Genomic DNA, 12,788 nt, shown 5'->3' with positions numbered 1-12,788 from the left:
TTTTTCTTCACAGAAACCAAATATCATATCATTATAATTAATGACACTATAATTCCACTTAAGGAAAAATTAGCACATCAAAATATATTAAGTTAATAAAATCTTTGGTAAAACTGCGTAACAGTGACGATCTTACAAATTTCAATGTTCATATAACATATCGTTCCCTTCGAAAATGTCAAGAAAATGTTATTTTCGCATTAGTATCATAAATGAGTTATACATATAAAGATTATTCTATTAATCATCAATATAAATTTCTTCACAGTCCGCTCAACAAATAACACTTGTGTCTTTCTTGAAGTTTTTAAAGGGATCTTGATATCTTTTATAAAAATATCACATTTTAATGTCGTTTATGTAAATAAAGAAGTCCTTTAGAGAGAATACTGAGAGAATAATTGAAACTCTAATACTAGAGGTCTGTTTTCCGTGGCTGAACTTGTGTACACATTTGAAACTTAAAATGAGATAGGTACATGTTTGATATTTGTCGAAAGCGAGAAAGAGAGTTCTGATGATACACTTATTCAGCGGATCCTATACAAAGAAGTTAGTAATTAAAAAAGAAATTGTTTTATTTTGAATTTAGTAAATTTCGCTGATAAATATAAGCTGTAAATATAAGCTGTTGATAGTATTTCGAGTTATGTCACTTTTGATGAATTATTCTGGATATTTGTTATAATTTTGTAGGATATTTAACTCACACACACACACAAAGAATCACAAAGAATCTCAAAAAGGGTAATTTTTTATGAAACGAAAATGACCAAAATGACATTTAATTATTTCTATTGTAAAACTTCTTATTGTTGATATTATTTGATTAATCAATAATTTTCTGTCAAATAGAAAAGTAGTTTTTTTTTTATTTGTATCACTTTTGAAGTAAGGAAACATTGTTATCAGAGTCGCCTTAAATACAACAATCAAAATGTTTTCACCGTCGATCGTTGTTTATTAAAATATATAAATAAAGTTGATAATGTAAAAATATATTAAACTCTATAATTTGAATTTTACTTTTTACAAATATCACATTAAATTATTTAATATACGTTTATATGATTTATTTCATTTGTTAATATTTTTTTAAATAAACTACGACTGACTGTATATAAAATTTTTGATTGTTACTCAGAGACAACTTTAGTATATAACTATTAAAATCACTATTACACACTTTTACTTAATTCTTATTTATATTGTTACAAAATTATTGTCAATTGTGCTTTAATAACTTAAAAACTAATTTAAAGTTAGATCAAATGATATATTACAATTGCATCGCAAAACATCAATTAGATTATTTCTTTTAATATTTATTATAAAAATTTGTGTAATAATTTATGGGAAACTTTGAAACTTTAAATCACGATAATATATTATTGAACTATTATGTTTTTCAACTAATCCTTGTTGCTAATTATATTGTATTTCAATTTATTTATATATATCGAATATGACACATTAATAATTAATTGGTACGAATTAAAAATTAGTCTCCTTTAAAAATAATTGAAAATTAAGACTCTAAATAATGTGACAAATAACAAGACTCTTCTTTTTTTATTCGGACTTTAGGCCCATAATAGATACATGATTATTAATACCTATATAACCATCCGAAGTTGCACAGGTAGGAGAAGATATAAGAGGAAGGCATAAGAAGGCATGAAAAAACTTGAAAAGGCATGAGAAGGCATAACGACACGTGTGTACATCTATTTACATGTGTAAAAAATACATATTTACAAATCTATAATATACGTAACGTGACCTCTTCATCATGTTGCAGACAATGTTTTTTAAATGTTTATTTTTCATTAATTTTATATTGTTCACGATTCGTTTTCAAAATTCATTAATTTAACGTTTATTAAATGTTAATTTTACATTATAATTTTTTATTTGAAATAATGGTTTTGAAAAAACATTTTTTAATGAATTTAATTAATTAACATTTATTAAATGTTTTAAATGTTTATTTGCAATTAATTTTACGATTCGTTTTCAAAATACCATTTTTTAAACATTTATATGACGTTTATTAAATGTTTTTTTTACATTATTCATTTATTTAAAATATGATTAAAAAACCAATTATTTAACGTTTATCCGACGTTTATTATAAAGATGTAAAAATTTTATTATTTTCTAGAACTCAAATTAATAAAAAATGGGTCTAAATGATAAAATAATTATGGAAAAGAAATTAACACAATATAATTACATTAAGTATACTGTATATGACAATAAGAACTGTGTGCATCGATAGTTATAAGTGATATAACTTATAAGGTATACGAAACTCATAACCCTGAAATCCCAGGTTAAAACCCGCTAAGTGAAAAAAAGTAAAAAAAAATTAAAAATTAGAATTAATTAATAATAATAGTTGTCTAAGATTTAGGCACTGATGATAAAAAAAATTAATTTAAAAAAAGATTCTACATTGATATTTTTTGTAATTTTGTTCAAATAATTTTAACATCAAAAAAATGTTTTTTTTAACATTAAAAAAGTTTCTCAAAACATTAAAATAAATGCTTCCTTAATAAAAAAAATGATTTAACTCATTATTTATAACGTTTTTAAAAATGCTAAAATTTTTTAATATTTTAAACGTTTTTTCAAACATTCAATTAATGATTTTTCAAACATTAAATAAAATGTTTTTTAAACGTTAAAAGGATATTTCTTCAAACGTTACAATAAACGGTTTTTTTATTTAAAAAAAGGCTCGACCCATTATTTTTAGAAACATTGTTTGCTGATTGGGCTATAGATTTTCAATACTAACAGTATATCGAAACATGGATTTAGAATAAGCAATGTTTAATATTTATTCTATTCAAATTTGGTGAATAGAATTAAATATCATTATTCTATCAATGCAAAACTGGTGTAAGAGCGATAAGAAATTTTCGCAGTAATATAATATTAGAGTTGCGATAAATTTCTACTCATATATATTTGTAAATATGTACATATGTAAATATGTAAATCAAATAATGTAACTAATGTCAATGGCGATTTCAAGTCCAAATCAAAACGAAATGGACATCCTATTTATCTTATTATTTAACTATAAAATTACTAAATATAATATTTTTCAATAGACACTAATTTTTAACTCGCTCCTACTTATCAATATATAGGATAGGATGGAGTTTCTTCGTCCATAGGACTACTCCGATACTAGCGATGACGTTTATATTTTTGAACAGCGCATATTTTACATTTAATTAATGGTCGTGCTTACGCTTTTAAATAAAAAGCAGTCGTGTTTGAGTAATGTAGTTATAAGTACATCACTGTAAAGCGAAATTGTTTGCTAAAGCTTATGTGATTGAAGATAAATTTTTATTTTAATGATAATTTTAATAATGAAATCTTTATATTATTTAAGCCGTAAGTTTTGTATACGAACGAATTTCACAATAAAAGTAGTAGTTAATGTTCACATTTGTTAGGATAATAGTATAAAAAATGACCTCTGAATCGTGAATTGTTTTCTTGCATTTGTTTTTCAAGATGCTTCTAAATTTTTTCTAAAAATTTTATCTTTATACTTCTTAACAAAAAAGTATAAAACTTCTAACCTAACAAAGACCTTGTTACGTTCCTTAAAATTCCGTATATCAACAATCTGCATCTCGATAAAAAATTTTTTATCGAACTACAAACTATTAAATGTATATGTAATCTTAGAAATGTAATAATGTGATCTTTGTAAAGTTACGGAACTATAAAGATAGATTTTTTTAAAAACAGTCAAATACTATGTTAAACTATGTTTAACTATGTTAAAGTAAGTTTCAAACTTTAAAGAATGTTTTTATTTTTTTGTCTGCTATAATGTTTCATCGAAATATATTTTTCATCGATGATCTGAAAATTGTGCAACTTTGAGTGTTTTGAAAGTGTTCTCTATTTTTCGTTGAATTGAAAAGTAATAATTGAGCAATAATAATATATTAACATGGTTTCCCATAAAATTAAATCTTTTGATAATAAATATATCATATGGAAAAATATAATTTTTAGCATTTAACATTTTGCAATACAACACTACTCACACGTGTAGTGTCATTTATGTTACGTCCAACTTTGAATCAGTTTTGAATTATTAAAGCGTAATTCACAGTAATTTCGTCATAATATGAATCAGGATTCTATTAACTTTTGATCAATTTTTTTGGAGTGTATTCAGCGTCATGATAACTTTCGAATTCTATGAGGAAAAATACATCAGGAAATGTACAGATAAAACGATTTTTGAATGGAAACTCTTTGTACTTTCCTTTATGATAATTTGTTACACAAATAACTTCCAACATTATATATTGGGATTAAGTGCCTGATAATTATCTTCAACATACATCAGTCCTTGCCTGTTTTACTGCGATATACATGCATATTGATTACTATACATACAAGTCTTACACAGTTTTGAAATTGTAATATTAAAGTATGTATTACATAGTTAGTGTCAATAAACGTATGCGATTATCATCTAAAAAATGTATAAACAGATTTCACAGACAAGAATATACATATATATGTTGTGAAAACACTTTTATTACATTATTCAGATTAGTTTATTTAATTATATTTTCAGTATGTTTTAAAAAAGTAAATAAATTTCATTAAATGTTTGCTTGCTTACGCCTATGGCACTTACGTAAGTGATAGATGACAAGTAAGGAGAAAATGGTCTTTTATAATTGTAAGCTTAGTATTCACATAGTCAAATCTTATATTTAAAACTGTCTTAAGTACAATTTTAAGATATCATAAACCAGTTACAGAGACGATCTTGAAATAAGAGCCGACTATAAATATCAATGTATGACTAAACTCTTCAATAATGTGTGTATGTTGGAACAGCTTGGTATTGAATTCCTGATAATTTTGCAATCATTTTCGTGCATATTTATGAATATTTATGAATAAGTACAAGACTTCTATTAACTTGACAAAAAAAGAAACTTTTAAAAGAGAAACAATAAAAAAAACCTTTGTTCTACAGTTGCTTAATTATACATTGCGATAATTTGAACTATAGATAATATATGCTGCACGTTCTACGTATTACGTCTTCACTGATTGCCACGTCATACATATAACATTCTTAAACGCCGTCCTGCATTATCGCATAGCGATTCAACATCAGTCTTCAGCGAGTACGAGTCGCGTGTATAGGTATTGACATCTGTACTATCGCGCTTCACGAATATTCAGTATCCATTTTTCCGATTTTTCTTTTAAAAAAGTCGTGTGCTAATTATGTATCCATCTACACTCCGTTCCGCTCTACGCCGTACACAACAGAAACTGACTACAACGTGCCAATTACATTTATACGCATCGTGTCTTCAACACTGCACAGGTCCACTGACACAGTTTACAGACGATGAACTTATGACGAAGGAAATGGTCGCTAAACTGGCCAAGCAGGAGATCGCTCCGCTCGTACGAAAGATGGAAAGGGAAGGAAAGATAGACGACAGTGTGTTTCAAAAGCTATTCAAGAACGGCCTGATGGGTATCCAAATCCCGACGGAATACGGTGGAACGGGAAGCAACTTTATGAGTACGATTATAACCATTGAGGAAATCTCCAAAATCGACCCGGCAGTATCTGCATGTGTCGATATTCATAACACTATGGTAAATTCACTTATTCTTAAGGTTGGATCCGAAGAACAAAAGCAAAAGTATCTACCTAGACTGGCCCGGGATTCCATAGGTAGTTTCTGTCTATCAGAATCTGGTTCAGGATCGGACGCTTTCTCTTTGAAAACTGAAGCAAAGAAAGATGGAGCCGAATACGTGATCAACGGTACGAAAATGTGGATATCGAATTCCGACGTAGCGCAGATTTTCATAATTTTTGCCAATGCGGACCCTGCCGCCGGTTATCGCGGCATCACAGCCTTCCTCGTGGACCGTGATACACCAGGTCTGACGGTGGACAAGCGCGAGGATAAGTTGGGTCTTAAAGCATCAGGCACTTGCATGGTACACTTCAACAACGTTAGGATACCCGAAGACAATCTGTTGGGAAAGTTCGGACATGGATATAAGTACGCGGCTGGATTTCTGAACGAAGGTAGAATCGGTATTGGCGCACAGATGATTGGCATAGCACAGGGATGTTTGGACGCGACCATACCGTACACGTTGGAAAGGAAACAATTTGGACAGGAAATTTTCTCCTTTCAAAGCCTACAGCATCAAATAGCTCAGGCGGTAACGGAATTGGAATGCGCCAGATTGCTCGTTTACAACGCGGCGAGATTGGTGGAAACTAATAAGGACGTCATAAAGGAAGCAGCTATGGCGAAACTTTTCGCGTCCGAAACTGCGTGTCGTATCACCGGAAAGTGCATAGACTTTGTGGGAGGTGTCGGCTTTACGACCGATTTTCCTCAAGAAAAATATTATAGAGATGTAAAAGTTGGTACTATTTACGAGGGTACAAGCAATATACAGTTGTCGACGATTGCGAAATGTATCCGCAAGGAATATTCATAAATGATGATTAAAAAAAGTACGATTATTCTTAAAATTATGATTATTCCTTAAATTATTTAAATACTTGTTTCGAGGCCGATAATCGGCACGTAGTTTGAAAATGAAAATTATAAAAATTTGTACAAAAATATTACTAAGTATCAAGATCTACTTTGCTCAAATATCGTTTTCTTCACTTATTCATGTTATTTATAATATATCCGTCAATTTTTACTTATTAAAATTTATTAAACATATTGCGTGTATTTCATGTTTTTTGAGAATTTTTTTATATAATACAGCATGTGTATGTAATTTAAAACATTTTTATACTTTTATATGTTATCTAAATTAGAAATAAACGTGTAACAGTGTAACAAATAAATATGTTTTAAATATTAAATTGTTTAAATAATTTTTAATATTGTGTGTGTATATATGTGTGTGTAATTGCATAAGAAAATAAAATAAAATATTTTATTTTCTTATGCGGTTACATATACTATGATAAATAATAGATGCAATCAAATCAATCTTTTTAAATACATTCATTTTTATTCTACTCCTTATCATAAATATCCTACACATATGATTATACCAATATTTATACGAGATTTATCTATATTAATATTACACTTATATACTTTAATACAAAATACAAGCTATATTAGTTTATTAAAACGACAAAATTCTAACGGATATTCTAGAGAAATTATATTCTAAGTGTTTTGACATTTGTAATTAATAAAATATTACTGAAGGCATATGAATACAATGATGAATTAATTTAACTTTTATGTGTGAACTTTTTATTATTTACATATTTTTTTATTAGCATAAAGAAATATGTTAATAAAAAATTAGCATAAAGAAATATGTTAATAATAAAAAATTTATTAACATATAAAGAAATAAATGGATCGATAATCTATTTATTATTTCATTTACGAAATATTTCGCAGTTGCAAACAGTTAAAAAATAAATTATCGTATTGCTAGGATATCGCCCTGTCGGTACAAGGTGTATCTCACACATGTATATAAAATGATATTAATCTTTTTTTTTTGCTTTACTGAATATTATGAACAGACATATTTGAGGAAATTATCTAGTAATAATAAAATTTCAATATTCTTAATAACTTTGATATATTACTATCGCTACTAACATCAGTAACTTGTACTAATGTTATATGAATGAAGCTTGTCATATACGACCATAACTGATTTTAAAAAAGCGAGAAGTTATTCAGGAATTTAGAATTATCGTTTTAAAAATATATTGAATTTCTACTTTGTTAGTAAACATTGTTATTGAAAAAAACCAATTAACAGGGATTACATTATTGAATCGATTTTTCTTATGTTCTCGGATAGAATGCATTACGTTGCTGTGGCGTAAAGTACGCGATATTCGCTCGTCAGCTTCGTAGATAAGTATTCTAGGATTAATTTTATGAGTAATTTAATGTTTATTATAAATTACAGAACGGACGATGAGAAAAATTATAAATCGTAGGATCGATTTGCATTATATACCATTAAGCCAAGAAGTAACAAGGCCATTTTGCCTCGTGTACCTTACACGCGCGCGTATCCCGAGAGGCCGTGAATTAAGCTTCTTATTTTCGGGATACGAGTCGTTATCGGACGGAAACGATTAATCGAGGTGGTGGGCCCGTTCCGTCGGCACATTTTTCTAGAGGAACAACATTGAAAATGTTGAAGGAAAAGTTCAATTTTTATGTTTTTCCATAGGCTACGCTATCGGCGTGAAAATACTTGAGCGTCGAAATTCCATCGTGGACGCGAGCCGATAATCGCGGAAACATTTAATGAAAATGAAAATGAAACCGCATACACGTGGCTATATGTTAATTTGCTTTTTGTATTTCTACTGATTTTAATTTTATAGAAATAACGTCGCAAAGTCGAAGTATGTTTACCGCTCCATCACTTTCCGCGAAACTAACGGGTCGACATATTGGGCAGGTCTCTCTCCGTGGTCCGTGCGCTGCATACTATAGCGCGTCGTTAGCGCCTGAGACTCAACAATCTGGCTATTCTGCATTCTGTGGGATATTGAGATATTCTGTGACTCGATCGTTTTTGGACGTAAAACGTACTTTCAAGAAGATGGAGGACAAAGTCAGTGGAAATACAGCTGTCGAGACTGCCGAGAGCAATGCCGCAGTCACTAAAAAGGCTAGCAAGAGTAAGGTTAAGTCGCAGCAGAAGAAAACATCGGCGCGGCCACCAACCTCTGAGATGGTGACAGCAGCTATCAAACAGTTGAAGGATCGTAAAGGCTCGTCCTTCCAGGCGATCAAGAAGTACATTGTGTCAACGTACAAAGTGGACGGCGAGAAGGTTGCTCCGTTTATCAAGCGATACCTGAAATCCGCCGTTACTGCAGGTGCTGTCGTGCAAACCAAAGGTAAAGGCGCCACCGGCTCTTTCAAATTGTCGACGGACAAGCCTAAGCCCACCAAATCCAAGGGAAAAGCGCAACGTGCCTTAGGTAATTCGGACGTGTGGAAAGCTAGTACGAAGAAGGACGCGCAGACAGAAAAGGCTCCACGGAAACCAGCTGTCGCAAAGAAAACTACCACCGCTAAGAGAGCTGCGACGAGTCCGAAGAAACCAGTTGCTCAGAAGGCTGTCGCGAAGACTGCCGGAAAGAAAGGCAAGGCTGCCACGGAGCCCAAGTCACCGTCGAAGGCAAAGAAGGCTGTGAAAGCACCTGCAGCAAAGACTAAGACACCTAAACCGAAGAAAGCCACAGGGAAGGCTGTGAAGGCCGCAGCAAAGAAATAATTGTTCTGCGATGGATACACTCGCTGCAGTCACAAATGGCCCTTTTCAGGGCCCAAATTATTTTTAACGAGGAATAACTCAAATGCTCGCAATTTATATTTTGTTTTTATTTCTAATCCTACATATGATTATTTCAATATCTTAGGTATTTTAATTAACATAACGAACATAAACGTATAATGCATAGTGAAATTATATTTATGAAAACTAGATCATACAGATACGTCATAGTTAACATATTTCATATAAAGAACTTTGTACATTTATTATTTTATACGCCTTTCATGTTAGGAAGAACTTTGCATATTTTTCAGAAGTATTCGTTCTCTTTTTAATTGTAACTTTAATATATTTAGCTTGATTTTTTCTTGTTCCATTCTGATTTTGCTCTCCTCTTCTTCTCTAATTTCTCTATTAAGCTGAGTGCGAAGAAGTTTCAATTTTAATAAGTTTTCTCGCCTTTTATATTCAATATTACTATTAACGTTATTAGATGTTCCATTGTTAGCTTTTTGATCATTGTTAGAAGAGATTTTCTGGTTCTTATTCGGCACGAATTCGGCAACATCGAAAGATGATTTTCTGGATACATTCGTAACATTTGTCGAATTTGCCGGGACACTTGTACTTTGCACACCAGTGTTGTCAATTCTGAAAAGAGACGTAATTTTATTATTTTATCGATTCATTTCTATTTACTAATTTTCATATATTGAAGTTACTATATACATATATAAGCATTATCTAAAATGAAATAATCAATAAACATGAGACAAAATTAAGATTTTTACAATAAAAAAATTATGCATTATAATCTGTTAAAGACATGAAATTTACAGAACTGAACCACACATTACGTTTCAAATTTATAATACCTTGTTTTCTCGCATGTCTTTGGTAAATCTTCATCAGTCTGTTCCATTTTTATCTAACAAAAGAATTAATCAAAATATGAATAAAAGAATGAAATATTCAAATGTTTCTTCGCAATCTGCAATGATTACTTACCTTCAAATTATCTAATATTTCATTTGTATATTCTATAGGTTTCTCAGTGAATTGAAGTGGGTGAGAAACATAAGAGCCACTGAAATTAAATAATTTATATAATTAACTATATATTTATATTCATGTAATTTTATCTTTCACTGTTTTGCTGTTTGCAAGGAATTATTCGAACTTTAAATTATACATATAAATTAATTCTCTGTCGAATAAAATTCCAAAAATTTTATAATTTATTGATATAAAACAAGACATTCTATTGAATATATAGTGTAATATTATGAGCAAGATTTAGATATAGAAAAATAATGTATAACATATGTACCTGTTTGTATCAAAAGAAGGTGATACATTGGATAATTCATCATACTCGTTCGTAACATGCTAAACATAAAATATATATCAATATCTACATTTGTACGTATGTAAATAGTTCTTATTTATATATTTTTTGTTTATACATATATGTGTGTCATATTTATATATATATTTACTATTTATTATATTATATTGTAAATTACTTTATATTCAAACACATTGCAATTTATAAATAGAATTAATGTTAAAAATTATTTGAATTATATTGTAATATTAATTCTATGCAAATAAACCTACAATTAAATATTCTCTACAATTAAATATAATTACTAATTACTATACAAGATGCTTATACATAATAAACTGTATTATAACTATATAAATGTGGGGAGAAACATTTACATTTTTTTATTTGAAATTACTATTCGAAAAGTGTATCTTAAAATTAATTTTTGCGATTTATTATATATAAAATTTTTAATTATTATTTATATGAAAATAATTATATCAAAGTTTAGATTTCTTTATATTATACATCATAAAAAAACATTGTACTACGATTTATAGAAAAATTAAATACATCTTTATATACACATTTTTTCAATTTTGTTTTTAAAAAAACTATGTTGCCCCGCGTCCCTATTTCACTTACATTATTTTCGAATTCGTTCGAAAAATTACTCTCATCATCCTCAAATTTTTGAGAGGATACATTATATATCATATAATCAAATTCCGTTGGTGACATACTCGTTGGTATATTGTCGCCCCATTTTTGTAAAGCAGTGATGTTCCTTCTGGCAAACCACTTCCATCTTTGATATGCATGTCGCACTTCCTTCCAGTCTCTTACGACCCCGAATGCCTCCAGTTTCTCTGTTAACTCCCGCCATTTGTCGCGCTTTTTCAAGTACACTTCCGAAGTGTTGCTCTTGTTCTCCAAGATTTTCAGATGCTCGTTCACAAATCGAACGACGAATTCCTTCTCCTCTCGCGAAAAGTTTTCGTTCCTTGTTTTTCTGATCATTAAGAATAAAAATGGCGGCCAGTCGATATTAATGAAACAACCAAGAACTATGCACCTCTCTTTGTCTTCCAATCGTATTCACGTATCCGCGTCTTCAAGCGTTCAGAACTGATCGCTCGCTTCAGAGAGCTTTCTCTTTATCTGCAGCAGTGGAAGCTACGTACTGACTGTATTATAGGGCAAGAGCCGAGAGCACAGGCTTTTGCATAACGTGTAAGAAAATCAACCAATCAGAGTCCTTCCTTTCATGGAAAGGAGAACCCTCAGGCTGGTATTCATAGTCGGTTCTTATATTTAAGACCGTCTTAAATAGTCTTAAGATGTCATAAGCCAATCACAAAACAGTATTAACAGGGCCGTATTAATCCGTTTTGCACCTAGAGGCTAAAATATTTCGAGCGACATTTTACAAAATATGATGTTACCGGGTAAAGTTTTTTTCATAAGTTATATTAAATTAATTAAAAAGTTGATTTTCTCGAGATATCTTGTCCTAATAAACCCTTTATTTGAAATATAAAGAAAATAAAACTACAAAAATTAAAGTATGTTAGTTATAATTAAAATGGTTTTTTTCTACATTTTAATGTAAACAATTCATCGACATTATCGTAATTTAAGCTCATGACAATAAATTCGATACGAAGAACAGAAAGCAAATTTAATATTTCTTTACTACGAATCGTGTTTCGCTATAAATTCTCTCGTCTATCTATAGTGACTTAAAATCACCCATATATCAATGCTAAATTTAAAAAAATCTTTCTAAAATTTGCTGCCCTAAGCACTTGATCTATGTCACGGCACTGCGTATGAGCATCTTAAAATATTACTTAAGACTGTCTTAAAATAAGAACAGACTATAAATATCGACCGGATTGTTAATTCTCTTATATCTTGTGCAAAAGGCTCCGCCCAACAACGAGCAATTTGACTGTAACATTTATCGTTAATGTTAAACGTTAAAATATATATTTATGAATTATGAAACTTAAATTGACAAATATCCATTCGAAGCTACACGTTTATACATTTTAATATTTTGTGGAGGGAGATGCATTAATGCAAATTAACATTGTTACTATTCATTATGTTT

General features: G+C 29.8%; 2 protein-coding genes and 1 pseudogene across 2 annotated transcripts; 2 read left to right on the top strand and 1 right to left on the bottom strand.

Moving 5' to 3' along the window:
* The first annotated feature begins 5,143 nt into the window (after positions 1–5,143).
* Positions 5,144–6,698, top strand: LOC108769596 (short/branched chain specific acyl-CoA dehydrogenase, mitochondrial pseudogene; annotated as a pseudogene).
* Positions 6,699–8,568: 1,870 nt separating this feature from the next.
* LOC108769599 (late histone H1) lies at positions 8,569–9,407 on the top strand. The gene has a single exon (XM_018520636.1). It carries the CDS (start codon positions 8,662–8,664, stop codon positions 9,340–9,342), a length of 681 nt encoding a protein of 226 aa, XP_018376138.1. The 5' UTR covers positions 8,569–8,661; the 3' UTR covers positions 9,343–9,407.
* Positions 9,408–9,596: 189 nt separating this feature from the next.
* On the bottom strand, positions 9,597–11,963 carry LOC108769598 (uncharacterized). The gene is made up of 5 exons (XM_018520635.1): positions 11,318–11,963; positions 10,673–10,731; positions 10,351–10,429; positions 10,218–10,270; positions 9,597–9,993 (listed from the first exon to the last, which is right to left on the bottom strand). The coding sequence occupies exons 1-5, from the start codon at positions 11,690–11,692 to the stop codon at positions 9,630–9,632; spliced, it is 930 nt and encodes a 309-aa protein (XP_018376137.1). The 5' UTR covers positions 11,693–11,963; the 3' UTR covers positions 9,597–9,629.
* Between the last annotated feature and the right edge of the window lie 825 nt (positions 11,964–12,788).

The sequence above is a fragment of the Trachymyrmex cornetzi genome, unplaced genomic scaffold (genome assembly GCF_001594075.2).
Source record: "Trachymyrmex cornetzi isolate Tcor2-1 unplaced genomic scaffold, Tcor1.1 scaffold92, whole genome shotgun sequence".
In the NCBI taxonomy this organism is placed as follows: Eukaryota; Metazoa; Arthropoda; class Insecta; order Hymenoptera; family Formicidae; genus Trachymyrmex; species Trachymyrmex cornetzi.
This window is presented reverse-complemented; position numbering and strand designations above follow the sequence as displayed.

What these genes read in the sequence shown, in the direction of transcription:
- LOC108769599 (XM_018520636.1), top strand. Translation starts at nt 8,662, where the DNA reads ATGGAGGACAAAGTCAGTGGAAATACAGCTGTCGAGACTGCCGAGAGC.
- LOC108769598 (XM_018520635.1), bottom strand. Translation starts at nt 11,692, where the DNA reads ATGATCAGAAAAACAAGGAACGAAAACTTTTCGCGAGAGGAGAAGGAA. An exon ending in CCTTCTTTTGATACAAACAG is followed by an intron (nt 10,430 to 10,672) that starts GTACATATGTTA and finishes ATTTAATTTCAG; the next exon opens with TGGCTCTTATGTTTCTCACC. An exon ending in AAGACATGCGAGAAAACAAG is followed by an intron (nt 9,994 to 10,217) that starts GTATTATAAATT and finishes GTCTCTTTTCAG; the next exon opens with AATTGACAACACTGGTGTGC.